Below are 25523 nucleotides of genomic sequence, written 5' to 3'. Positions count from 1 at the left end.
CTTCAGCATCTCAGGCTTTTGACTGTGGCAACTCTAAAAACAGACTATTCAAGCGGCAACTGAAGAGGGGGAAAAAATAGTGCACAAGTCTGATTCATTCTCACCCTGGATAAAATAGCAATGTTCTGTTGTTGTTATTGTTGTTATTTTTAAAACAGGTAAAAATAACAGCACTTTCATCTACGTGGTGATCTGTGGGTGTTTGCATTCACTGCGTGTGAAACAAAACACGGCCTCCTAGGCCAGAAAGCGGTCTGCTGTTTGTCTCTCTCCAAATGTTTTCATCCTTCACATTGAACGGGGGCATGACATTGACAAGTGTTCACTGACTCTTTTATTGCAAAAGTCACCAGCGTTTTTGTCTGCGTTATTCGGGGAATAATATAGATGACTTGCCCTGTTCTGTAACTCAGGATGAAAAAAAGCCAGATGAAATACTTTGCATGAAATTTGATTACATTATTTGATTAATATTACTCGGTAAGCTTCATGACTTACGATCAAGACTTGGCGTGGCAGAAAAGCACTCTGGAAAAGAGCTGGGACCCAGAACTCAATGGAAATGCCTCTTTGGAGAGGCACTGGTGTGTGAAGGGCCTAAAATTAGAAAACTTCAAGAAACCTCATTTTATTTAGAGAAGTTAAAAAAAAAATACTCATGTTTGACTGTATAGATGTATTTCAGATTATAAACATATCATCTGCTACGGTGGATGAAGACTACAAGTTCCTGAGTGCAGGAGCTACATCTTTGGTGGGGGGTATCCAGGGTTCAAAACTCCTTGGCCACTTGCTGAAAAAAAGAAATGCCGCTATTCTATATATAATTGCATGTAATCATTTGTGTTTCATTCCTTCTATGAGAAGAGCTGGTCGGATGCTAAAAATATACTTGCAACAAGCTCAGCTGTGAATCAGGTAGGAATATTTATCTTTCCCTCTGACAGAGGAAAACAAACCCAAATGGCAGTATCTGGTGAAGCTTTCTCTTTCCAGAGGGTGTTTACATAGGCCTTCATGCTGTCAAAAAGCACGATGAACAATAAGCCCCTTGGGAGTATAAGGACAACAGAGAAAATGAAGTGAAAGCCTTGGTGCTTGCCACCCCATCCCACAGGAAATTCTCAACAACGCTTTTAAAGTAATTTTAACAAAATTCAGTCCCATTCAGTGCAATTACTGTCAGGATGTCAAAGAAAAGAATTTAATAATGTATTGGTAGCAAAGATAGCTTTCTGTATTCCCCCTTTTTCAGTCTTCGTGGCAGCGTATTCATACCTTCCACTGCCATTTTGTAATTAAAAGCAGATCAGGAGTTTGAAAGACACAAAAAATCCCCCCTGAGGTTTTGAGCAGAGTTTATATTTTTTTTTCCATGATCTCTTTCCCTAGCAGAGTAAGGTGGTGCCATATGACCCAGTTGCTCAGGGTGCTATGGGATTCCTGCCTTGGTACCCGCTACTTTGACATGTTGGCTTTGATAACTTCCATCCTATTAATTTTAAGTGCCAGTAGTCTGGCTGCTGATGCAATATTTATGACAGATCCTGCACTACAGAACGAAGTCTCCTTTTGAAGTGCAAAGCTGGTTTGTCTTTCTATTTTATGTCAGATTTCAAAATTACCTTTGGGCGTTCTCTCTTGGAGTACTCTGCTGTAAACAAACTAAACATTGTTTTAGTGAAGACAATAGACTGAATTCCTCTTTTACAGAGGCAACCGCGTTGAATTCAGTGACGTTGTGACTGATAGAAGAATCCGGCTCAATAAATAATATTTTGATAACAAAGCCTTTGAAATGTGTATCGACGTGATGATAAACCCAAATCTCTGCAACCTTTCCAGCTCCCCTCTGACTCTTGCATGGGGCTAGAAAGTGGGCTTGTGGGATTGGTCGTTCAGGAGTGATTTTTTTGTGGTCCTGTTCTGATTAAAAATAAGATGCCCGAGACAGCAGCAAACCACTGCTGCTTTGCAGCTGCTTGCTGGTAAAACCTTCCTTCTCATCCCTCCTCCCCCAGACAAGAAGTAAAGTGTGTAATGCAAAAACTTCAATTTTGCTGTCTGATGCCTGCAGTGGCACTGAATAAGCTTCTTTCAGAAGTGTGCTGAGCTGACAGCTGATGCCTGGGGTAGCTCCCTCAGTGGAGAAGGCTTGTGTTGCTTTGGTGGAGTCACTGGCTGGAGCTGGAATTGCCAAAGTGGTCTAGGCAAAGCCAGAGGCAAATCAGCCCTGTAACAGCCAAACAAACTCACAAACAAACCATCCCATGGAGAAGGCGTGTTTTCAAATACAAGGAGCACCAGCTGTATGCTGCTAGCTTCACAAGCTGACAAGGCATAAACACACGCTGATTCTCCACGTTGTGGTAATGCAGCTTGATCTTTCTTGAGTGTCTTCATTATTCATAGATTTGACTAACTTGTACCATAGCTAAACACTCTCAGCATCAAGGAAGTAACCCCTCGGGAAAAGGTAAAATTTTTTCTTTCTTTAGTGTTTAATCACTGAGGGTATTTTGAAGTTTTTCATCAATGAATGCTAAAAATTTGCTTACGGGAAAAAAAATAAATAAATTCAAGGACCTGTGACAGTGAGGAACAAGATCAGATTTACTGCAAGGAGGGAAACTGAAGGTCTCCAGCAGCTGTGTCTCTTCTCCCCACCTCAACCCCACGCAGTGTGTCACGTGCTGCTGGCATAAGGGAGTGCTTGCCCAGCCCTTCCAGTCACAAAGAGCTGTGTCCTGCTCTAGGAACCCACCAAGAAGTGCAAGCCACATGCAAAACTAGGAGGACCTTTGAGTCCACAGGGACCGGCACGTGTACGTGATGTTCAGTGCTCTGGATCTTCCCATTGACTTCAGCAAGGACTTCAATTGCTTTGCGTATCGTAGCTGGTAACTTGCATTCTCTCTCACAGTATGCAAAAACATGCAAAAAAAAGCCACTGACTAAAATAAACAAGGTGGTATGTTTGCTCTTATTTGTTAAACCATTTATAATATAGTGCATGAAACTCAGGGTTTCCTAACACTTTTGGGTGCAATGATGCTGTTTTTTCCGTTTCAATGAATTAATTTTAACATTCAAACAAAGCAGCAACTCGGGTAAGCCTCTCTTAGTGAAAAATAATAAAGTTTGAATCAGACAGAACTGACATAATAAAGCACTTAGGAAGTTTGGGGAAATCTGTCCTGTCTGCGGGATGGGCCTAAGGAAAATGTGTAACTGGATTGTACCACTGCACTTTTTGGTCAAAAAGAAATAGTGGGTAATGTGGTACACTGTTACAGTCACCTGAAGTATTCACTGAATAATCCTTCTGTCCTGAGACACAGGCTCTACTTGCAGTTCTGCCGTCCTGCTGGTGGATACCTGCCATCTCTCAGCCCTACTGCCAGCCTGCTGCAGGGGATGGGGCTGCCTGGGGGTCCTACCCGCTGCCCACCCCATTTTGGTTTGATTTCATATGGCTTTTGCTTTGCTTTTCAAAGGCTGGTTTGGGTGGAATCTTCTCGTTAGGTTATATCAAGGAGTAAAAACCTGTTGTCCTTGTTCCCGGTATCACGCTGGAGAAAAAAAAAAAAGCTTTCATATTGACATGGGTTGACAAAAATGTGGTGCATATGGACTATTAGATCAGTTACCACTTACAGGCAAATCTGCTGAGAATGGACATATGGGTAAACAACTTTAATTAACCAGGTCTGATTGCACTCTATACTGATGCTATATTTAATATTTTTTTCTCCTCTGCTAGCTTTAAAATGCCCTGTAATATTTACCTTTAGTTGGTTTTATTTTAAACCGTGAATCGTTTTTAATATCTTTTCTTGTGTTTATTTTTAGCCCTCCTGTCACTCATTTATTATTCTAATTGCCTGTGTGTCTTTTCTCCTCAGCTTACAGCTTTCATCTGTCCACTCCCTTACCTTCATTTTTAAAGTCTTACCTCTTCTTAGCTAATGTTTAATGTACTGAGAACTTCCAAATGGTCTTGCTCCTTGCTTTGAGATGTTGTACTGAGCATTGCAGTGCGTGTCCTGAAGATCCATGTGCTGCTCTTGATTTCGGTTTAGGTTTTGTTTGCTTTGGTTTTTTTCTCTTTCCCATACTGTTTGGGGGTTTTTTGGCACTCTCCTGTTAAATTCCCATCCCTAATGCCTTTCTAGAGCGTATAATCCCACTGTCTGTGAAAACCTCCACCTGCAAACAATAAGGATGTGAGATGTGAAGAAATAAGCCCTTTTTGGCAGTAGGGGGAAGCAGAAGTGGATTGATCCAGATCCTTCTGGCAGGGCACATCCTCCTAGTGCCCAGTCATCTGTCGGGTTGCCCAATGAGGGAAGCTCCTTTTGGAGGACACAAGGCGATGGGTCTACAGCACTGTCGTGACATGTGGAGTCTCCTGTGGATGAAGAGAGGGATACTGTGGGTGCCAGCTGGGCTCATGGGGTGTACGTCCCAGAGTAGGTGCTTGCCCTCGGAACAGGAGCAGGACTGGAGAGTGGGCTCTTTGTCGGCTGGGTCTTGGTCAAAACACCACCCAATGTGGTTACATTTCTGCCGTGGTATTTGAAATTAGCTGTCACTTTAAACGTGTTGGTTTCCTCAAGTTAACACACTGGGTTATTGCCAGAGGAGGAGCCATAATCCCTTCCTCCTGTCTCTCAGGCTGGTGATTTATTGACTGAGTTATGTTGCTTCTCTGAGAAGAGGACTGGTGCAGAAGGCAGTCTTCTCAAGAAGTGTTTGGCTGGATGCTCTAGGAAAGTCTGGATATCATCCCTGAATACCTGAAATTTGTAAAATGCTCTCCTTTGGCAGATTTATATAGTATATTTCCCCTATTTCTTTTCACATGTGAAGCAAGGAAAATCTGCAATAAATGCTCACTGAAGTGTAGAAACATCTGTTTGGAGAAGGTCCTTGTGGGGTGTTAGCAATGAAGCGAATGTCATCCTACCTGCAAGTACTCTTCTGCCTAAGGTTTATTTGAAACACAGCATGGGCATAAAATAAAACGGAGAGGAACATTTTAAAAAAGACTTGGAGTTGGTCACGGCTATTTTCCTTTCTTTCCCAGATTCTTTCTTGTGGAAGTACTTTGTTTGGTTTGGTTGGTTTACTTGTCTTATTTTATTAAGCCTTATATCTTCATCTGTAATAGAGGCATCCTTCATTACTGCCTTTGCCTTGCAAAGGCAAAATACCATGGATGTCACTGACTTCCCATAATTATAGCTGATGGCTTTATTACCCAGATTTTTCTGAAGTGTGCAGGAGAAGCATCGCTGCTCATCTGAGCTATTGATATCCTGGCATGCTGATTGTTAGAAATATTTTATGTCTGGGTAGAGGAAAAATTCTTGTGATAAAGACACAGCCAACTGCTAGAAGTCACGGACAAGTTGTGTAGCAACCTAAATTATTTTTTTCATAGTATACCTAATGCTTAGTCTGTACAGTTTTGGGTTTTGGGGTGGTTTTGTGGGTGGGGGGGTGATCTCTGGGATATTTTTCTTAGGTAGAGCATGGCTTAGGAAAGTGCAACCATATTCTTAAGTGATGAAAGGGCACATGTAAAGTGAACAGTGTACTGACGTACATATCAGAAGAAAAGTCAGTCATCTTATAGAAGGAGACCACTTTCATTTTATCCCCTCTTCCCCAAAACTGGTCCAGTAGTTCTGTGGCGCCGGGCAGGGTGGTATGGTGGAGAAAATACTAATGAGACACTCAGAAAATCTGTGTGGCTTCTTCTCTCGGCTTTGTTACTGGCCTCCTGGATGGCATTGGGCAAGTCATTGTAGTCCCTTAACCTCAGCTTTCATCTCTAGCATATGAAAAGTACCAGTGCTGACCATCTCTATGAGGAGTTTGGATGCTTCATCCCCAGGGAAAGTTGATTCTGCTCTTCCTTGTAGACAATAGCAGAGGAGGGTTTATTCTTCATCCATGGCCAGAAAAGAGCCTTTGGTTGTGAAGAGTAATAAGAAAATGACCTCCAGTTCCAAAAACGTATCTTTGAAATGTTTCCAGTGTATAAGATTTCTGCAAACTTAAGTATATGTGAAATTTGAAGAACCTGATTAATTACAGGATGTACTGACAAGTGTTTATAGAGTCATTTTGTGCCTGAAGAATAGGTGTGAAACTGTGAAATCTCTGGTAATTTTGGAGAGAAGACAATGCATGGGGCATTCTGTTCTGATTGTGGAACTGTGTGTGCTACTTTCATGATACGTGTTATTATATATGAATCTTGTAAATGCACTGGAGAGTGATGGGAAGCTGCTTCATTATTTTGGAGACTCACTCAAAATATTTTATTTCTTTCAGAGACTTGAAGATAGAAAATCTGTTGCTAGATGAAGACAACAATATCAAGCTTATTGGTATGAAACCACTTTGGCAATTCCAGTAATTAAAATGGGTAGTTTTATAAAGAGAGTTTTTGAGACATCATAATCCTTCATGTGACAACTGCTAATGTTGCTGCAGAGAGGAGCTGAGAGAGTATAGATAGCAATCAAGCTGTTCCTGACAGCATCTTGTGAAAAAAATGTTCCAAATAATTCAGCTTTAACTGGGTATGGGAATAATCTTTCATCTTTTAACCAACAGTTTTCATATTCAAACCAAGAACTTTGTAATGAATTAAAGAATTGACACCACAGAAGTAATTTATTTTATTATCTTGATAATTTCATATTTACTAAGGGTTGGATTCTGCCCCCATATGCATATGCTTCCGCTGAAGTCAGTGGGAGTTGCACACATTTTTAGCAGCTGGCAAAATTTGGTCCTATATTTATATTCGTTAAATTAGCTTCTAGCACCCAATACAAATTTCTTTTAGAGGGTGCTGTTAAGAAATAAAAAAGATAAACGATAAGAGTCTTGATTGTATTTGGGTATCAGTTGTACAGAGCACTCAATTAATTCAAGTTATATGGACATTTTAGATTAATCATCAGTGGGTATAATCCCTCACTGCCTTTGCATAATTCCCATTAACGTTAATGCGGGCACTGAAAAGAAAATATGCCCCTAAAAAAATGCCAAACATCTGTTTATATTTATCTCCATCCCTACACTTTTGCCAACAGTGGTGTCTGTGGTTGCAGACTTAAAAACTTGATTACTTTCTTTCTTCAAAAGGTCTCATGATCTGAAAAGTGATGAAAAACACTTAACATTCAGGTCAAATAGACACTTACTGTAACATCTAAAGCACATGCATCTCCAAACAAACAGGAGAAGAATGGTTAATGAAATCTGAAATAGTCAAACTTAGGGAGTTCAGTCTTTGGAAATATTAGCACAAGTTCTAGTCATTACTCTGTAGCAATTCAACTGACTCTGGGAAAATAATAGCAAAAGAGAACTCTGCATTACCTCAGTTACGGGTCAAGAGGATACCGATATGTTACCATGAATCATTCATCAGTAATGATGGATACCACCCATTATCTTGATTTAGCAGATAAGTGAGACCAGATGGTTTGCAACAGTGCTATATGAACATCTGATAGATTTAAAGAGTTTCTATAACTTTCCCGTTATTGGGTGTTTGATTACACAACAGTATGTGAACTTGACATCCAAGCCCAGACCTGATCAGATGATACATGTAGAATTAAAACTCACATGCCAAAAAATTACTTCAGAACTGTTCCTGCACTTTCATTTGCTTCGGTTGCATGGAAAGGTCTCCTCGCAGTGGGTGGTGTGGGAAGAATAGAGAAAAGAGACAGTTTGATCTTCCGTAGCCTCACTAGCATTGAAATAAATTGTCCTCAGGTCTGCAGCCTGATGTTTTAAGCAGAGCAGATTGTACACAGTATGTATTTTAAAACAAAGCAATTAAATCCCACCATCCAACTGGGTATGTTATAGAAAAATAAACGTTGTTTTATTAGTAATAATTTTGCTGTAAGTAAAAACAGATTTAAGATCACAGTCGGCTCATGCTGTATCTTGCTAGCGACGCTGGTGATCTCTGGTTGTTCACCCTGAAGAAGCAGTGCCTCCATTCTTCATGCTTTATGGGCTGTGCTTGCAGGGAAAGCTGGCGTGGGAGCTGCCGAAATCAGCCTCAGGTCCCTGGGCAACCTCAGCCTCTCCTCACTAGTACCTCTTTTCCAGGTGGTAGCAGAAGTAGTGCTTGAGCTGCCACACAGCTTTCCATTTCCATCAGGGTTTCCCAGAACAAGGAAAATGTTCCATCACCCGTCTGTGGCTGGTGGAATAGACCAGATAATTTATAGACCAGATAATGTACTCCTCTTCCTCCTTCCTGCCTGTTCCCTCACTTGGCTCCTTCAGCGCTTAGTACAATATTTTATGTAGTCTGTCTTTCTAGAAATGTGATGGATCAGTCGTACCATCACGTACTCCTGCCCAGGAAGGTTATTCAGGAGTGAAGAGCATGTTTTGAGGAATTACGTGCTGCTTTTTATGCTTGGGGCAAGAGACTTTAACTGCAAAACCAGTGCACATTAACTGCTTTGGGATGGGAGCTTGGTCTCACTGCCTTGTGCAGCAGCAAACTCACTAGTACCGAAGAAAAACATTGCTCTTGTAATAACTGTGAAAGGAAGAAAACCCACCATCAAGGAAAAAGAAAAGGTGAAATGAAGATTAAAAATGTACCAGGAAGAGACATTGAAAGTCACTGCTTGTTCATGCATTTCAATGAGAACTGAATCCCTTGAGTCTCTTTCTTCACCCAGCTGCTTAATGGCACCTTGCTTTTGTTACTCTTTTTAGCTGCGTGACAGGGTGGTTTATAATATGTTCTTAGATAACATTATTAGAAAAATTTACTTTGCTGTGTTAAGTCTCAAACCTAAGAACATTAGGGTTTGAAACACTGGAAATAATTCACTTCTCTTCATCTACCAGCCCATGGTGGTAGGTGTCTGACAAACACGCTTTGAAAAGCTACTCACTGGCCATGCAAAGCCCTTGGCATCCTGCTCGAGGACCTATGGCACCAAAGCCTGGCACCCTGCTACCAGGGTTGGCCAGCTTTGCTGGTCCAAATTGTCCACGAGGCTGGTGCTGAGGCTTCTGTTATTTAGTAACTCTTCCCATATTCCAACTGTCACAGCTTCAGAGATAGCCATATATCCATAGCTTAACGTTGGTTTCCTGGAGGCGTTAAAGAGTAGTAGTGTAATGCGATACTTCGATAGTACGAACAGTGGGGGTGGTGGAGTTTCCGTGTCATAATATTTACTTTGGAAAACCAAGTGTGGCCTTTGATCTGAGTTCTGTAATTAGCTCAGCTTATTGAAAGGAAGCCCAAGACAGAGGCAGGAATGGCAGTGAAATTGTCGGTGCTGGTGGTAATGCCATTCGTATCCAGATCAGCAGTACATCCTTCGTAAAAATCGCTCTGTGATCGCAATGTGCTGCTGCAGTGTTAGTAACAATATTTCCGTTTCTTTTGCGATAAAATCCCTGTCCCCGATATGCATGTGTTTGCACGCAGTCTGCATTTCAACAGGCGTTAGGAAAAAAAGAGTATACCACCCTAGATTAAATGAATGAGCTGAAACATCAATCAGATGTTTATAGTTTAAGCAAAATAAGATAATTAAAACCTCCACTAGAGTATACCTCCATTGCTAATGACAAGAGGGTGCTGATTTCTGCCATCGCAGAATATAGCCCTTTTATATTTGGATTGTAAAGCATTATATTACAGTCAAGTAGTTTTGCGGTGGTATGGCACAGTAGGGCAAACGCCATGAGTAATAATGTGTGGAGATATTATTTCTAGGAGTTTAAAAAAGCATTTTACAGTTGACATAACTCATCTTGGGCCGTAGCTAATAAATACATTAATTAAGTAAATGGATCCTCGGAAGTATTTGTATAAGCCCCAGGGGTAATACATATCTAGCAGAGATGATTAAGCAGCATCCAGAGACAATTGTTTTCTATCAGAGGCAAGGAAATTGTCCTGATCCTCCCTTCACTTTTAACAATGTTCTCCAGCAAAACCCCTTTGAGCCTCTTTGGATGTCAAATGTGGTGATTCTTGTCTCGCTTGTGCTTGTCTCACTCTCAGAGATGCAGCCAGTCGAGTGGAAAGCACTGTGCAGTCATTCGGGCACTCCGGCTCACATAGTTATCTTTATAATTGCATTTTTTTGTAAGCATTATTATTTTTTTGTCTGCTTTTGTAAGGGAACAGAGCTTATGTGGGCGCCGTGTCAGGGAGCCTGTAATACCTTGAGGAATCTGGTGTCAGCCAAATTTAACGTGGAGTAAAAGCTAAAGGACAGGCCATTACTTCAAGTCATATGCAAATAAGTAGGCAGATAAGGGAGAGAGACACAAATTAATGACTCTGTGGAGAGAGAGTATTGCATGGGCTCAACAGTTGCCTGCTATATTTGGCCTGCGAGATGTGATGCTTTTAGCCCATCCAGGCAGGTGGGTAGCACATCCAGAAATACTCTGTTTTACAAGATGCATGGATGCCAGACACAAGCCTATAGGAAGAGGATTCAATGGTCTGCTTCTCCCGACTGCCTCGTTTATGTATAAGACGGTTTTCATTTTAGACACGCATGGATTCTGGGAATTTTTAAGAAGACTGGATAAAAAAAAAAAAAAAAAAGAAAGAAACCAGATGTCAGTGTTCTTAATAGCAGTATTTTTGTTGTTGCAGTTGTCATCAATAACAAGTTATTAATAAATACAAGCATCTTTGATTGCGACCTCCCTAGATCCGCTGCTCCTGCGTGTCTTGCCCTGCAGCAAAGGCCGTTCTCCCAGCCTGTCAGCTTTGCCCATGTCATCTTTCTCCTGGCAGGCTCGTCTTGCTTCTTCCCCTTTTACCACATCAAGTTGTTGGGCTTCACTTTCAAGACCCTCTGCAACCCCTCCTTGCCTTCTCTTGCCGTCTCTCAGCCTGTGGTTTCATAATCACTTTCTCCCAAGCCAAGCATGGGTTATCACCAGACACTGTGGGCTTGCACGTTGCCCTCGGCCACTTCTGCCACTAGTGCAGCTCTGCCTTTCTTCCCTTGCTCAGTGGTTTGATTTTTAAGATCCTTTCTTAAACCCGGCTCACCCTGCAGCCATACCAGCACTGGAGCAGACGGCGGAGATTTTGGGAACACCCTTCCCGGCGCCAGCCTGGGCTTGGGTTGGCTGAGAGCACTTGGGAAACTGCAGCCTCCTTCGGTGTGAAGAGGCTGCCTCTCGTCTCCGATCAGCTCGTGGTGCCAGCCTTTGCCAGTCCCTTGTTATTATTGCCAGCAAAAGACTGTCAGATACACCCAGGGGCCAGAAATACAATAACGCAAGGCAGAAGTCAGGGAAGGGGGGGAGCCAAATCAACACATTCCCCTTCTTGCTCCAAGATCTGTGTTATTTCAGAGCTGCAATACTGAGGCTGCAACCCTGTGCATTTGTGCATGGCCACAGCAGTCCCAGAAAGCAACCCCCCCTGCCCACCCTGCCTTACATCTGATAGCTCATTTACATGATTTAGAGGAAAATGTTGACAAAGTCCCACTTAAACTTGACCTCTTGCAGTGGTATGGAATCCATGACAGCCCAAGGTGGCTCTCTGCCCCACGCACATCACCTAGTGCCTGGGACAAGCTCAGCTCCGGTTGTTGCTATCCGATTCCCAGTGAAATGCAGTCGCTTTGTGCATGAAACTGATAATCATGCACGTTCTAAGACTTTTTTTTTATTGCTTGTGGAAATCTGGTTATTTAGCACCTCAGAGAAACAAATTGAATACAATTTTTGCATGTGGATGATTTTTTTTCTTAGGCAGTTCATCGCTTAGCTTTTGGAAAAAAGTGTGCTTTTTTTTCTTGTGTTCTACTGTATCTGTCTCTTTCATAACTCTGTCTCCGTGCCTTTCACAGACTTTGGATTGAGCAACTGTGCAGGCATCTTGGGTTATTCTGATCCATTCAGCACCCAGTGTGGGAGCCCAGCATATGCAGCCCCTGAACTTCTGGCAAGGAAGAAATACGGGCCCAAAATAGACGTTTGGTCCATGTGAGTTACTTCTCTACTTGATAATTGTTATTACTGTCATCGTTACCCATTAGTCAAATGACAGACATTATTCATGTATTTGGCTACTTTGAGCAAGAAAATCTGTTTAATTAGTGCAATTCTGTGAACTCAATTGTGCAGACATATTGTTTTGAAGTAGCTCTTTGCATACCAGTATATAGATTGCTAGAACATATAGCATGGGGAGATTGCAGTAAAGCACAGCTGTTGGTCAGTGATGTTCAAAGTAGAAGACATGACACAAGAGGACCAACAGCTTTGTTAGTTTTCCCTGAAGGATCCTCAAGCTCTGTGGGCTCTGTGCACTAGCGACACTCAAGTCCAACAAGAAATATGAAATCAAGTCAGGTCATCAGTTCAAAAGCACCACTTTGAAAGCACAGTTGTTAAAGAGGAAAGAAAAATGGCCACAAAACTTGTGGACTTTTGTGAGCTTACTGGTGTTTGGGCAAAAAAACAGACAGAAGGTCCCCAGTGCCAGAGGTAGAGGAAGCCAGAAAGGTGGTTTGAAGTCAATGACTTTGTCTGCAGTACTTAGGCTTTAGACTGTGCAACTCCTACTACCCTCCTGTTGACCATGTACATGGTGTCAGTTATCCTTGTCAGTCTTGGAGAGGAATTAGTTGAGGTCAGTTGAGTTTTAGCTTTTTCTTTAGTATCAATAGATTTTCCCTCACCAAGTGGGGGTAGTAACACTTGTATAAATTTAAATGAAATAACAGAATTATGGTAATCCCTAAGTTGAAGTATTTGCAATGCTTGGAAAATATAATGTAGTGTATAAGTACTACTGCTAAGAAAGATTGCCCATAATTTATATGTAAGACTACGACCTGGGTCAAATTAATCTCTATTTGACCCAGTTGGTCCCTTGTTGCACCTCAACGCTCTTGCCCTGCTGAAGCCTAATTTGCAGTCTGTCCTCTGAGGAGACCCACAGCTAAATCGTATGGCTACCAAATTTCTCACTCCGACAGTGGGCCATCCTCCACATCAAGAGAGAGGAATGTAGGCAAACAGAGCACAGTCATTCTTGTAAACCATTTAAACTTCTCCAGTAACAATGTCATGCTCTTTCTTTTAATCAAAGAAAGAAAATTATGTTTAACTCTTCCCCTTCCTTATAGCTGAACAAATGATAGCACACCAGTTTAGTTTCCCTCTGTTTACATATGTTTATTCAGAGACTGAGGAAACAAATTCCCAAAAGGGAAGAATTCCACGCAAATTAAATTTAAAGCCCTTTTAAGACGAAAAAGAACAAGAGTGCCCAACCCACTTTTCACTGCTGACTTTACTGGGCATAAATAAGCAGTAATTTTTCTGCTCTGAAAAATGTAATTGTTTACACCTGATCTTTGGGTTGCACCAGAGGCCATGGAGGTCAGTGGAAACCTTTGGGCACTGAACCAGGACTTGTGATGTCCCCATTGGTGTGGGAAGTCATTCCACATCCAGGGCAGGACTGGGACAAGGCCCCTGAAAGCAGCATGTTTGTGCAGCCTGAGGAGAGACTTAATTGTGGTGTGGCATCTAGCCGAGGAGTTGTGTAAGAGCTGGGCTCAGTTCTGTGGCTTCCAGCTTATGTCCCTACACATTGTGTGACCCTCCATGAGCAAACCTCTGGGAATTCTTGCCCAAATCATTGTATGCAACAGAAGAGAGAGCTTTTTGTTGGTCTTTTTTAATAGTTGTCAGACATTGACGATGAAGTACAGTTACAAAAACCTAAGCCTACTTTTTCCCTTGTTTCTGATTATTTTGGTTTTTTTTTCTCTCTGTTTTGTTTTAGTGGAGTGAACATGTACGCAATGTTGACTGGAACATTACCTTTTACTGTGGAGCCATTCAGCTTGAGAGCTTTATACCAGAAAATGGTGGACAAAGAAATGAACCCTTTTCCTACACAGCTCTCTACAGGTAATCAAGGGGATATGCTGGGATCTGTTTAGATCCAGTTGGTCAGAACCATTGCATTAAATTCTGGATTGTGAGTCATGCTGCCAACATGGCATGCTAATTGTGAAAAATACTCTTTTCTTTTCATTTTAGTCTCCAAAAGATCTGCAGGTGTTGCTGTAGTATAATTCCTTTTGCTTTGACTTCCATATGTAAGCTGGAGAAGTACCAAGTTGTGCTGAATACGAGAGGAACAAATCTGTGAAAAACTGAAATTGCTTTTTTTGTTGGTCAGTTTTGCATGTTCAGAAGATTGTAGCGTAGGGTATGGATGCATGAACACATTATTTTTGAGTAACAAATTCCTGGGCATTATCATGACTAGGGTTGAGTAATAAGCTACCTTGAATGACCTCACATTTATTATACAATAATGACACAGAAAGTTATTTTGGGACAGTGACCTGTGATAACCTTTGTGTATTCACAAAATGCAAAAATTGTTAATGTATTAGTATTAGAAATACTAATTCCTGCTTCAAAGCCATGTCACTAGGCAACAGAACAATTTTTCAGCTTATAGCAAGACTGTTGTCAGCATTTGGAACAAACTCTGTTTTGTAGTTGAGTTTTATTTTTGTATGCTAAATTTGTTTCTTATGGAGAGCTTCTGTTCTCCTTATCTGGTAGCCTGTTTACAGGGGACATTCAATAAAATTAAAAGATTGCAAATAGAAAAAGGGTATCAGAGCATGCATTTTCACTCAGTACACTAAGGATGGCAACCGTTGTCTTGGGGGATAGGAGAAAGCCCTCGGAAGTTGTGTCACAAGATGAATTCTCCAAGTAGAGATTTACCTGCATACAGAAAAAGTAGGTAGTTGAGGGTTTTCTCACACAGGTTAGCTGTGGATCAAGCAGGGTGTGTTGTTCCTTGTTCATTCAACATCTGCATGAAGTATGCTTTTCCTGCCAGCAGTTCGTACTGCTGGCATGTTGTAAAGTGGTAGGTTTACAAGTGAGCTGGGATGCTGCAGGTCTTGCCGTCTATTTGATGCAATTAGAGTGTTTGGTATTTCCATTCTGGAGACTTCCCATTAGGATTCAGTTGCACAAAATGACTATTTTAATGTTCTAGCACATGCTGTAAAGGCCCGTTGAGTAAATTAAAAGAAAGATTATACTGACTACTTCATGCTGTACTGATGTAGATGCCAAATCCTGCATCAATTGCAAAGTTCCTCTTGAATTCAGGGACTCGCATGTCATAGTAAACATTTTCCAAGTTTGGCAAAAAATTTACCAAACTTATCTCCCAGACTGAGGCTTTTACCAATAAAGAGAGTTATATGGTGGCTGTGTAGTGTCCTTGAACCGAAAGACTGTTACCCTAATCATTGTTTTCTTTCAATAATCTTTAAGTGGGAAGTTTCACTGATTTCACTGGGGCAACTCATGTATTAACGGCTGAATGACCCACAAAAGGCATGTAGAAGACGAGACCTTCGGTAGCAAAAAAGATAACATTACTTTTGACAGGTTTCATTTTACCATTTCATTCATCCTACCATTTTATAATGGAGATCAAATTGTCTCACAAATGCGTCTCTGTAGCATTTTTAGCTCACTGACACTATGGTCTCCAGTGAAAACGGTGTTTTGTTTATCCTGTGAGAACTGTAGCAGGTTGAATTTTCAGAGATGATGGCAAATTAATGGAATAAATTTAAGCGTGTTAACCTTTACTCACTGTGAACAAAGCTACGCATCAGTTCTTGATCTAAGTCAGTGGCCTTGCACATTCACTGACATGGCAAACTGTGATTTAAGATGACATTTGTTCTTTCCATAGTTAGACTTTGGGTCAGTAGGTAGAAACTCTGCTTCTCTGCTTTGCAAATTGTTGTGTTTGTTAACTTCTTAGGTTTAGGGATCTTTTTCTTTAATTGGGTTTTCTTTTTCTGTAAATTCATAGAGATGTTTTACAGGAGTCTGTTTTTCTTGTTCAGTAAGCTGTCTTTCAATATTTAATTTCGCAGTTACTGAACATACAGTCCCATCATAAAAGTAGCCAGTCTTATCACTAAGCAAGAGTGTATTTTGTTTGTATTAGTTAAAATGTTGGGTGGCCCTGAGCGTCCAAAGCAACTGTGTAGCAACAGGGAAAATTCGGAGTTAGTGTTTGATTTTCCCATTTAGGAAACCGTTTTTCATTAAGCTTCTTAAATAACACAGCTATTACTGATTTTAGGTGAGCAGAGTTCAGTTGTTCAGGAAGTTGGTATTCATGTTACACGGCGTTCCTTTTTTTATTCTCAATTTACCACTTCTGTGTGTTCATGGTCCTCCTTCTGGAGCAGAGAAATGAAGTGGAGGTGAGAAGAAAAGCCATCATCCGTCCATGCCTGTAGTTTGGAGAAAGGGTTTTATCGGGTGGAGCTCGCTCATGACTTGTGAAGTGACTTCATTGCATTTTCTCCAGCCGGTTTTGTAAGCAACACGTGTTCACCTCATTGTAACCAGGCACAGCCTCACAGTGTGAGAGAGACACTAAGTTGGTTTTGTTGATGACAAGGAGCAGGAAGGCAGCTGACGTCTTGTAATCCCCACTGAAGGCTGCTCTGTTTCTGGTCATTGCTGAGCTCAGTACGTCCAAGGGAAGTTAAGAGAGAAATGTAGTTTCTCAGGATGCTGGTCTCTCATTTGTCAAAAGAGCAAAGTTTGCCCCACAATTACACCATGGGAACAAAATTCCACTGAGTGCGGGTCACTGGCTAATCAGATTAATGCTGTCCTCGAGCTCGTCATAAACGAGGCCTCACGTAATGAGGCCCTGGCTGGCTGGTTCACAGTGCCCTTTCTTTGCCGGCCCACTTACTGCAGCAGGAAAAATGGCTTCAGGCGCAGTGGGTCCCAAAATTGAATGGGCACCTCCGTGTTTGCTTCCTGGGGGATTAACATTGCTGTCCCACGGCCACGGAGGTTAACTGGAAAGGGTTTCTTTCCTTCCTGTACCATCTGACAGCTCACATCGGCCAAGGTGCTGTTCCTCATCTCCTCTCTGTCACCCAGGTCTGGCCAACCAGGGAGCCTCCCTGGGCGAATGTCCTTTCCAGAATTATTTTTTCCCCGATATGAAGCTGTTGATCTCTGTGGTGCTTCACAAGCTTCATTTAATTAGTCTGCCATTTGCCAAAGGGGAAAAAGAAAAGTAAGATTTTTAAGGAGACATTAGCTGATTTGGGGACTAAGGGTGATGGTGATGGAGGGGGGTGGTGTTGGTTTGGGGACAGGTTATTTATTTTGCTCTGAACCTGTGGGGTGCATGTGGTTTCTAACACAGAGATGGGGGAATTACTGGAGAGAGAGGAGGTGAAATGGAAGAACAAAGGGTTTGTTTGCTGTAACAGAGGGTTCTGTGCCCAAGACGCATGATGGGGGGCACTCAGGGCACACGGGGAGCAAACATAGCATCAGCTTCCAGGACATTTATGAACTTGGACGGAGGCTTTTCCTGCTGCTTCCGCAATATTACTGTTGTAGGAAAACAACAAAAATGTTGGGAAAGATTTAGGTAAAGTATCTCTCATAAATCAGCGATTTCTGAAGAGAGAGCTTAGAAAAAAACCCAGCCAATGCCTAGCTGAACTGGTAAATACATAACCGTAACTCTCTCTCTTCCAAATATAAACTTTTTGATGGTAGGTCTGCATGAAATAGATAGTCTCTCAGGGCTCTCCCCAGTTGTTGCTTGATTTTTGCACGATGTTGAACACGGAGGTTACCCAAGCTGTTAGGAGTCAGCACCTATCGGGTCTAACCCTGATTTATTTGAGGAGAGACCCTCCTTCCCTCATCCTCTGCCCTGTCCCTGGCACTTCAGCCCAGCCACCCTGTCCTGTACTGTGGTGGGTGGAATGATGCGGCTAGGCTTGGGGAGATAAAAATGCTCAGGGGAATGGCCAGGAAAACATGAAGGAAGGCAGCAGTCTTGTCAAGGAGAACCTGTGACGGGCAGTGCTACTGTGCCTAGGTTAAAATGTATGCTCTTTTCAGATGAAGACAACGTGACCTCACTGGCAGGCATATTATTCTCCTTAAATTGCATGTGGGAACAGGGATTCAAGAGGGTTTCACTGTATTGCTGGTGAAGAGGCATCAGGGCCACTCTGCTTCCAAACAGGGAACAGCATGGTGGCCAGTGAGCCTGCTGTGGCGATGAGACCAGACGCCCACAAAGCCAAATGGGAGCTCTGGCTCATAATTTCGTAGTTTTCTAGCACTGAGGTATTAGTGCATCCAGTTTGATCTGCTTTGTAACACAAGGCTTTAAGGTGTTTGGTTTGCCTGCACTGAGCTGAAGTAGATGTGTTGGCAAGGGTGTACTGCAGCTTACCCAGAAGGTGCATCCCAGAGGACACCATCCTGTGCCACAGTGGTCCTGTGCTGCCACTGCTCAGGACACCTGTGCCAGTAAGGAGAGAGGTAGACACAATACGCTCCAGAGAGTGTAGGAGAGAAACTATAGCTCTGCTGTGGGAGAAGGTGGAAAATAGCCCCCAAGGTCTTGTCCATCTGACCTGCAAAAAACTGTGCTGCAAGCCTCTTGCTTCCCCTTGACTTCATTTAGGATTCATTTGGCATCATCTCACTTGACTGTATCTCCTCTACAAAATCATTCCCATCTTGGTTTTCCCAGAATTAGGTTTCTTTATCTTTCACACAGGGAATTGTAGAGGACATAGTTCACTCTTTACTATCTTGTAGCTGATAAACTGAATCTAGCCTTGATAATTTGAGGAATAAAGACCAGACCTATTTAAAACATGGTTTATTTTCAGCTCAGGTAGGCACTTCTTGTGAGTCTTTTAGGATATTACTTGACTTCAATGCTCTTTTAATTTGGCTAAAACCTCCTGCAGCTGACTGCAGGTTGGATAGAAGCCAAGGAGAGAATTGGTTCTTATAATGCCAAAGGGAGCCCAGTTCTCCATGTCTTCCCTCCCAGCTCTGCATCTCTCCCTTCCACTCACCCCCAGCCCATCCCTTTCTACTTTAAATACAGATTGAATGATTTGCCTCTGACCTGACTCCAGCCTCTTGTCTTTGTACAAAAATTAAGTTTTGGCTAACCTGCTCAGAAACTTCAAACAAGCTCTGAAACAAAAGGCACTTTTTCTTCTCTCCTTTATGACTCTATAAATCATTGTGACTATAAATCATTGTTTATTTTACTTACTAATCCCTTATCAGTTTTTCTTTTCTCAAGGACATTAGAGCATGCTGTAAGGAAAACGTTCATTTTTAGTATACTCTTGGTCAAGCTGCACACCTGTGGTAACTCAACTACTGTGTTAAGTCATAAAGCAGATGACATAGCTCTTGGGTTTTTTTCTTGATTTCTCCACAGCGGCCATAAACTTTCTACGATCTCTACTAGAGCCAGATCCTGCAAAGAGACCAAACATCCAACAGGCACTTGCAAATCGATGGCTTAATGAGAATTACCCTGGAAGAGCACCGCCTAATGTCACATACCCAAACAGGTACTGTGCGAAAGAGTGGAGAAAGCCTGCCAGGGTCTATATACATTATATATGTTAAACTGTGGTGTTTCAGTTCCATTTGTGCCAGCATCCCAGTGCATTTTCTGGGATTGCTTTTGTGACTCCATCCTAAAAGTTGGGATTGGGCCATTAAATATGTGTTGCTTGAAATGGTCAAAAACAATGCCTTAAATTAGAAGCTGGCATACAGAACATTATTTGCAGGGTGGCCTGAGGTGCAGATCATATGATTAATTGGCTCCAGACCAATGGGTATGTATGACAGGTAGTTTTTATCTTTTCCTTGTTTGTCAGTAAAAGCCAAGCTACTTTTCCAGTAGAGGTTATGCCTATTTGTGATACATACGTGAGGTTCTGTGGATTATGCAAAGATGTAGATGGTAGTGAGAAAGGACAGAGTTAAATGATCTTGCTTTGTTGGTTGTTGATCTCGAATACCCGTGCAATGGTGAATGCATGACTAAATGCAAATAGATAACAAATCTCATGGCCCATCAAACATCCATCTAGAGGAAAAAAAAAAAAGAAAAAGAAAGATACTTGTAGTCCACTTTGGTTAGAAATAATCTTGCGTGACTTTGAACATCTGCAGTATAGAGTCTACACATGAGCCAGTCAGCCTGGGTGCTCATTACAGTCAATAGAAAGAAATAAGGGCGCTTTTTACAGAATGATTCATCTGACTTCTTTTTGATTCTGCAATAGGATGACTTTGTGCCCAGGAGATCCAAGTTCCTCTCCAGTGACTGTAAATGGAGCCTTAGGCAACTAACTTAGAAATATACGTCTATATTTGATCAGATAAGACCTCTTTCCTCTATCAAAGCCCTCCAGCTGCGTCTCATACACCATCTAGTACCTGCAGAGGATTCACTGCAGGAGTTACTAGCTTGCAGGCTGAGATCCTAAGTAAGGCTGAGGCAAAGTCAGCAACTTAAAGCCTAATTTTGGTGCTTAAAATTTGGTGCTTAAAAAGGACCTTTCCCTTTGATGTTGCTGTCAGCTGGCTGATGGGATGCAGCCCATATTGTCCTGGCTCCTGCCTGGGTCACCTCCTTTTTCCCTCCGCGTTGACAGGGAACAGAGGTGTCTTCCTTGAGCAGCAAGCATTTCCCATCCAGAGTCTGTCTTAATGTTCAAGTAGCGCATTGCTGTGACTATGCCGTTCTTTGACCTGAGGAGAATAACCTGAGGGTCTTCCACTCTCAAAATACGGCTGGATGGATGCTGAGCAGCTTGGATGCCTCGGGGCATCACTAGAGCCATCCACTGAAACGGGGAGGGCATATGTGAGGCTGGCTGCCTGTAATCCTCAGACCTATGTGGACAGAATATAAAGTTGGCCCCTACAAACAATTGTTTCACAAGGAATAAGAATGAGAACATGCAGACCAATTATCTCAACATTACTGCCCCAAATTTAAGGGCAGTTGAGTTGATTTGCGTAGTATGCTGTCCAACAAAAGGAAATCTGAGTTTCCATGATGCATCGGACTGTACTGAAGTATGGCACGCATGAACATTGTATGGTAAAGAAAGGGAAAACAAGTGTAAACTGAATGAGTCATTAAGCTAATGAAATCACTGTCATAATGAGTCTAATCAATCTACATAACGTGGCATCTGTTAAGTGAATGTAAGTGTAACTGAGAGCTGTATGGATAATTTAATTCTTTTGTTCCGCGTGTCTTATCTGTAGAAAAGAGGAAAAAAGAAACGGGGTTTGAATGTGCTTTCACAATTTTTTTGCATTTGTAGGTACATTTTCATGCCTCTATAACTCCTTAGCTTGCAGTTGTCAGGCTTTAGACAGGTTGTGGTGGAAGTGTCCCTTCAAGAGTCTGCTCACTGGGGCAGTTAGGTAGGTGACTTACAGAGGAGGCCTGCCTCTATTAGATAGAATAGCTGTGCAGTGCTCTTTCTTTATGGAGTGCCCATTAATCATTCCCTCCTAAAGGCAAGCGAATCAAATGGAAGAACAGAAGGAAATGCAGTGCCAAGCTATAGAGAGGGCATATGTTTGCCCATGCGTATATGTGTATATGGGGAGGACAATAGTCCGGTCCTATTATAACCACTTTTCAAGGGAACATCAATGTGGAATGCTATGCTTTGCTATTGAAAAAAAATCAGTGTCTTTTTTTTTTCTCATTGCACTGCTTTTCTCATTATTTGGTCTGAAAACAAGAAAAAAGTAGATACTCCTTCTGTCCAAACCCAGGTTTTATGTGAAGCTGTAAAGAATGAAAACCATACAGATTCTTTCTTTCACTTCATTTTTTGGATAGTATTTCTTTAATTAGTTGATGCCCCAAGCTTGACCTACCTAGCGTTTGTCATCCTGGAGCCTTATAGGGAAAATACTTTATAAAGTTTGTAATATTTAAAGACATGGCTAGACTCTTTTTTGAACTTGCTTCAGAAAGCGCCACTAGACTCAGCCTCAACGGAGTTTCTCCAAGTTTTCTTTAGTGTGCAGATGTGGGTAAGATGTGTCAAAATAGTTCTGAAAAATCCACTGCTGAGTTTGCAAGGAATCACTTCCTTTCTTAATCATGTTTTTATAACACAAGCAAGAAGCTGTGTTATGTTCTTGTGGTGCTCTTCTGCCATTTTGGGGGTAACACCCATTGTTCCCAAGACAAGAACTTGGTAGGAAAGGGGAGAGCATGGAGATAAGGCAGAAAAATGGCAGAAACTGCATTTTCAGGAGAATATTCTCCCAGGCTTTTTATAAGCTAGCTTTTATTAAGGAAATTCCCCAAAGGCAAGCAAAAATTTCCCATTTTGCTGAGCACCTCAAGTAGAAATAGCTTGACTTTCTTTTGCTGTCCAGATGCTTTAATGTGCAATGGCCAAGATAAGTTTTGCTTTTGAACTTAAAAAAAACCCCAACAACCCCAAGCATTCCTTAGCTGCAGAACGAATGTTAATAAGCACGCCAAATAAAGGAAAAGAGTTATTTGAGATTTTCCAGACTGTGTTTTACATCTTGTCTCTACATCTGTTCTCTACCTCAGACTGAGACTGCTGTCCGGGCACTCCTCGCATTACAGGTGCACAGGACAGGGGGACAAGAGGGCAGGAGTGGGAAAGATGGAGAGTGGTCCTTTTGAAGGGGCAAGGCAGGTAGTAAAAAAAAAACCCCACCACCTTGGCTCCCCTAAGTTACCTTGGCCAGATATTAGGCTTGGTATTAGGAGTAAGAAATATCCATTAGAAACTGAACAAAACCCAGCATTTCTTTGGAGATGGATGGGAGTTGATGGGCACATCTGGGAAGCTGGCCAATGCATTTAAAGGTCTAAATTGGAGCAGAGTTCTTTGGAAAATCTGGTTTTAACTTACACTGAGAAGATGCTTTGCCATTTCCACAAGGATGCTGTACTGCATTCCTCGCCTTGGCTGAGTCTGTTATAGACTTTACAAGAGAAGAGAGATCATATATAAACACGTATTGTACTTCTGCTTTTAACCAACATGAGTATGGCAGCAGTTTTACCATTTTGAGAGCTGCTGTAATAATCCTCCCTGTACATCCCCTTTCTCCGGGGTGAAATTCCCTAGTTTTTGATTACAAGAAAAGGGTTGTTTCAGAAAGCAAAATGTAGCTACCTGAGCTGGATTTTACTTCTTTTCCTTCAAAAGCAGCCAGATGATCGTAATGGTTTAACTGGTCAGATGTAGGGTAACAAATGGCAGCGTCTTGAGTATCACGGTGCTGTTTTGCATCAGGGTAGGACACAGTGGGGAGAGTGCTGTTCCTTCAGCTATCAGGGCTTCCTGTGGTGCCCGTGGTTCCTGAATAGTCTGCCCGTTTCCTACCTGCTCACAGGAGGAGAGAGCTAATCACTCCCACATTACTGAGCCTTTCAGGCCTCTCTCTTATGCTCTGCCATGTCCCCCATGGCTGGCAAGGCTCTGTCGCTGGCAGGACAGTACAAATGGCATGCTCTGCCTCTCTCTCTGCGCAGGATACACCTTGAGGACCTCAGCCAGAGCGTGCTGCTCCATATGACTGAGAAGCTGGGCTACAAGAACAGCGACGTCATCAACACTGTGCTCTCAAACAGGGCAAGTCACACACTTGCCATCTACTTCCTGCTTAATAAGAAGCTGGAGCGGTACTTGGCAAGCCTTAGGGTAAGTTTTGCTTGATGCCAATTCTTTGGACAAGTGGGTGAGGAGGATAAAAAAGTGCTAAAACTTTTCCTGCTTGCTGCCATTTGATTGCAAGCCTTTACCTGAGGGTTTTTGTTTTTTTTTTTTTCCCTTTGTAGCAGTAACCATGAAGGGGAAGTATTCCTCACAAACTAATAACATTATTTCAGATAAGAATTCTCCAAGTTGCAGAGATAATTGCTAATAGGCTTTAAGTCTCACGAGTCCGTTTCCATAGGAGATCCCTTCCAGCTAGGCAGTTACCCTATAGAAAGCAAACTGTTGCCATGCAGAGTCATAGTTGTGACTTGTGGCATGCTGAGTCCATATGTTGACATAATTCTACAGCTTGAAATGCCAATAAAGCAATGCAATTTGATTCAGGAAATCAAGAGGAAGCTTAAGAGCTATTAAGATTTTATTTATTTTTTAAGTGAAAACTTTGCTGAAAGTTTTACAAGAGAAATAGCATTAATATAAAGTCTCCTAATCTCCTGCTGACCTGAGGATGACTTGGGGGTCAAAAATCCTACTGAAGGGTTTGCATGGCAGCTTTCTCTATGGCAGGAATCTGCAGCCACATGTCACCCTTGTATGTCCCGGGGAGTGGAGATCTCAGGCCATGTTTTGCGTGGTGTTTACCGGAGTGCTGCCTGTGCTCTGGTGAGGAGTCTCAAGTAGTTGGGGGTCTGTCTCAAGTAGTTGAGAGTCTGTAGGCTCCTAGGTAACAGCACAGGGAAGAGGGTGGGTTGCATGGAGTTTTCTTCTTACTATGTTTGCTTCTTAGAGAAACTGTCGCCCAACAGCCTTCCAATCTGACAACAGCTTCTTAGTAAAAACTAAGAAGTTTTTTCTCAGTTCTTTTAGCAAGCTTATTGTAATCACGGTGCTATCAATGACGTTTAAAAAGAAATGGATGAAATTCACCTCCTCTATAACTTGATGCGCCTCCACTGAATGCCAAGAGTGGATATGGTCCATTAAGCAGTAATTGAGCATTAGTTTTCTCCAATTATCTTACATGCTTTACTTTTCTGTGCTTCTCTCTCCACAGAAGTCTGAAGGCCAGGACAATATTTGCCACAAGAACCAGCTATACCAGATAGAAAAATACAAGGCAAATAAAGACTCCTATGAGGTAAAGACCATTAAAGCTCATTAAGGTACTTTGAAAGCAGACTGAATTTGAGGATCCCTGGCAATTGTGATTAAGGCAATGGGTTTCTGGACCTGTGGAGAAAAAAAGACCTGTGGTCTTGCTTGTGCATGACAAATAATTCCCTTAATTTCTTTTTGAAGGAGCAAAGAACAACCCCATAGAGTGGAAGTGTAAAAGTGACTTTCAGCTTTCCTGAAGGAAATAAAAGTTTTAATTGCTCTGTTTAGCAAAATAATACAAACTTTTTCAGGGGGCTCCGTAGTTTCATTCTGGGGTGCAAGTTGCTGGTGTTGTAAGAAGACCATAACTGTGTTGCCTTGAGTCACAAGACCTTGGCAGAGAGCTGAGTGACAGCCAGGGTGACCTGGTCACCTGGCATGCCTGGTATCCTGGGCCAACCCTGGTGTGAGTACCAGAAACAGTGAAACTGTATTAGCACAAAACTCTGCCCAGGTTACTATTTTTTTGCTTCTTAGCAGAAGTGATGCAGAATTAGCCCACTGCATTGTGAGGGACTTCCTTTGGCCAGAGAAAAGATTCAACCAGGTTACACTTGCTCTGTTGGTCTCCAGTCTTTTTGCCTGCAAGTAGAGAAGGTAGTTTGTATTAAAGGAATACTTATCACATGGCTGCATTTTTCTTCCCTGGCTGATTCTTCACCAAGCACTAGA

The 25523-nt window shown here is 42.1% G+C and overlaps 1 protein-coding gene across 1 annotated transcript in view; it reads left to right on the top strand.

Moving 5' to 3' along the window:
* The window catches only part of HUNK (hormonally up-regulated Neu-associated kinase), a 60774-nt gene that overhangs the window by 25073 nt on the left and 10178 nt on the right, over positions 1 to 25523 (top strand). Inside the window, exons 4-9 of the mRNA XM_014938002.1 lie at positions 6346 to 6401; positions 11910 to 12045; positions 13859 to 13986; positions 19376 to 19511; positions 23507 to 23675; positions 24748 to 24831. Coding sequence (XP_014793488.1) covers positions 6346 to 6401; positions 11910 to 12045; positions 13859 to 13986; positions 19376 to 19511; positions 23507 to 23675; positions 24748 to 24831 — 709 coding nt within the window. The remainder of the gene's footprint in view (positions 1 to 6345; positions 6402 to 11909; positions 12046 to 13858; positions 13987 to 19375; positions 19512 to 23506; positions 23676 to 24747; positions 24832 to 25523) is intronic.

Source organism: Calidris pugnax, unplaced genomic scaffold (genome assembly GCF_001431845.1).
Source record: "Calidris pugnax isolate Ruff unplaced genomic scaffold, ASM143184v1 scaffold25, whole genome shotgun sequence".
NCBI classification, from domain to species: domain Eukaryota; kingdom Metazoa; phylum Chordata; class Aves; order Charadriiformes; family Scolopacidae; genus Calidris; species Calidris pugnax.
Note: the sequence above shows the minus strand (reverse complement) of the source record. Positions and strands in the feature narration are given on the sequence as shown.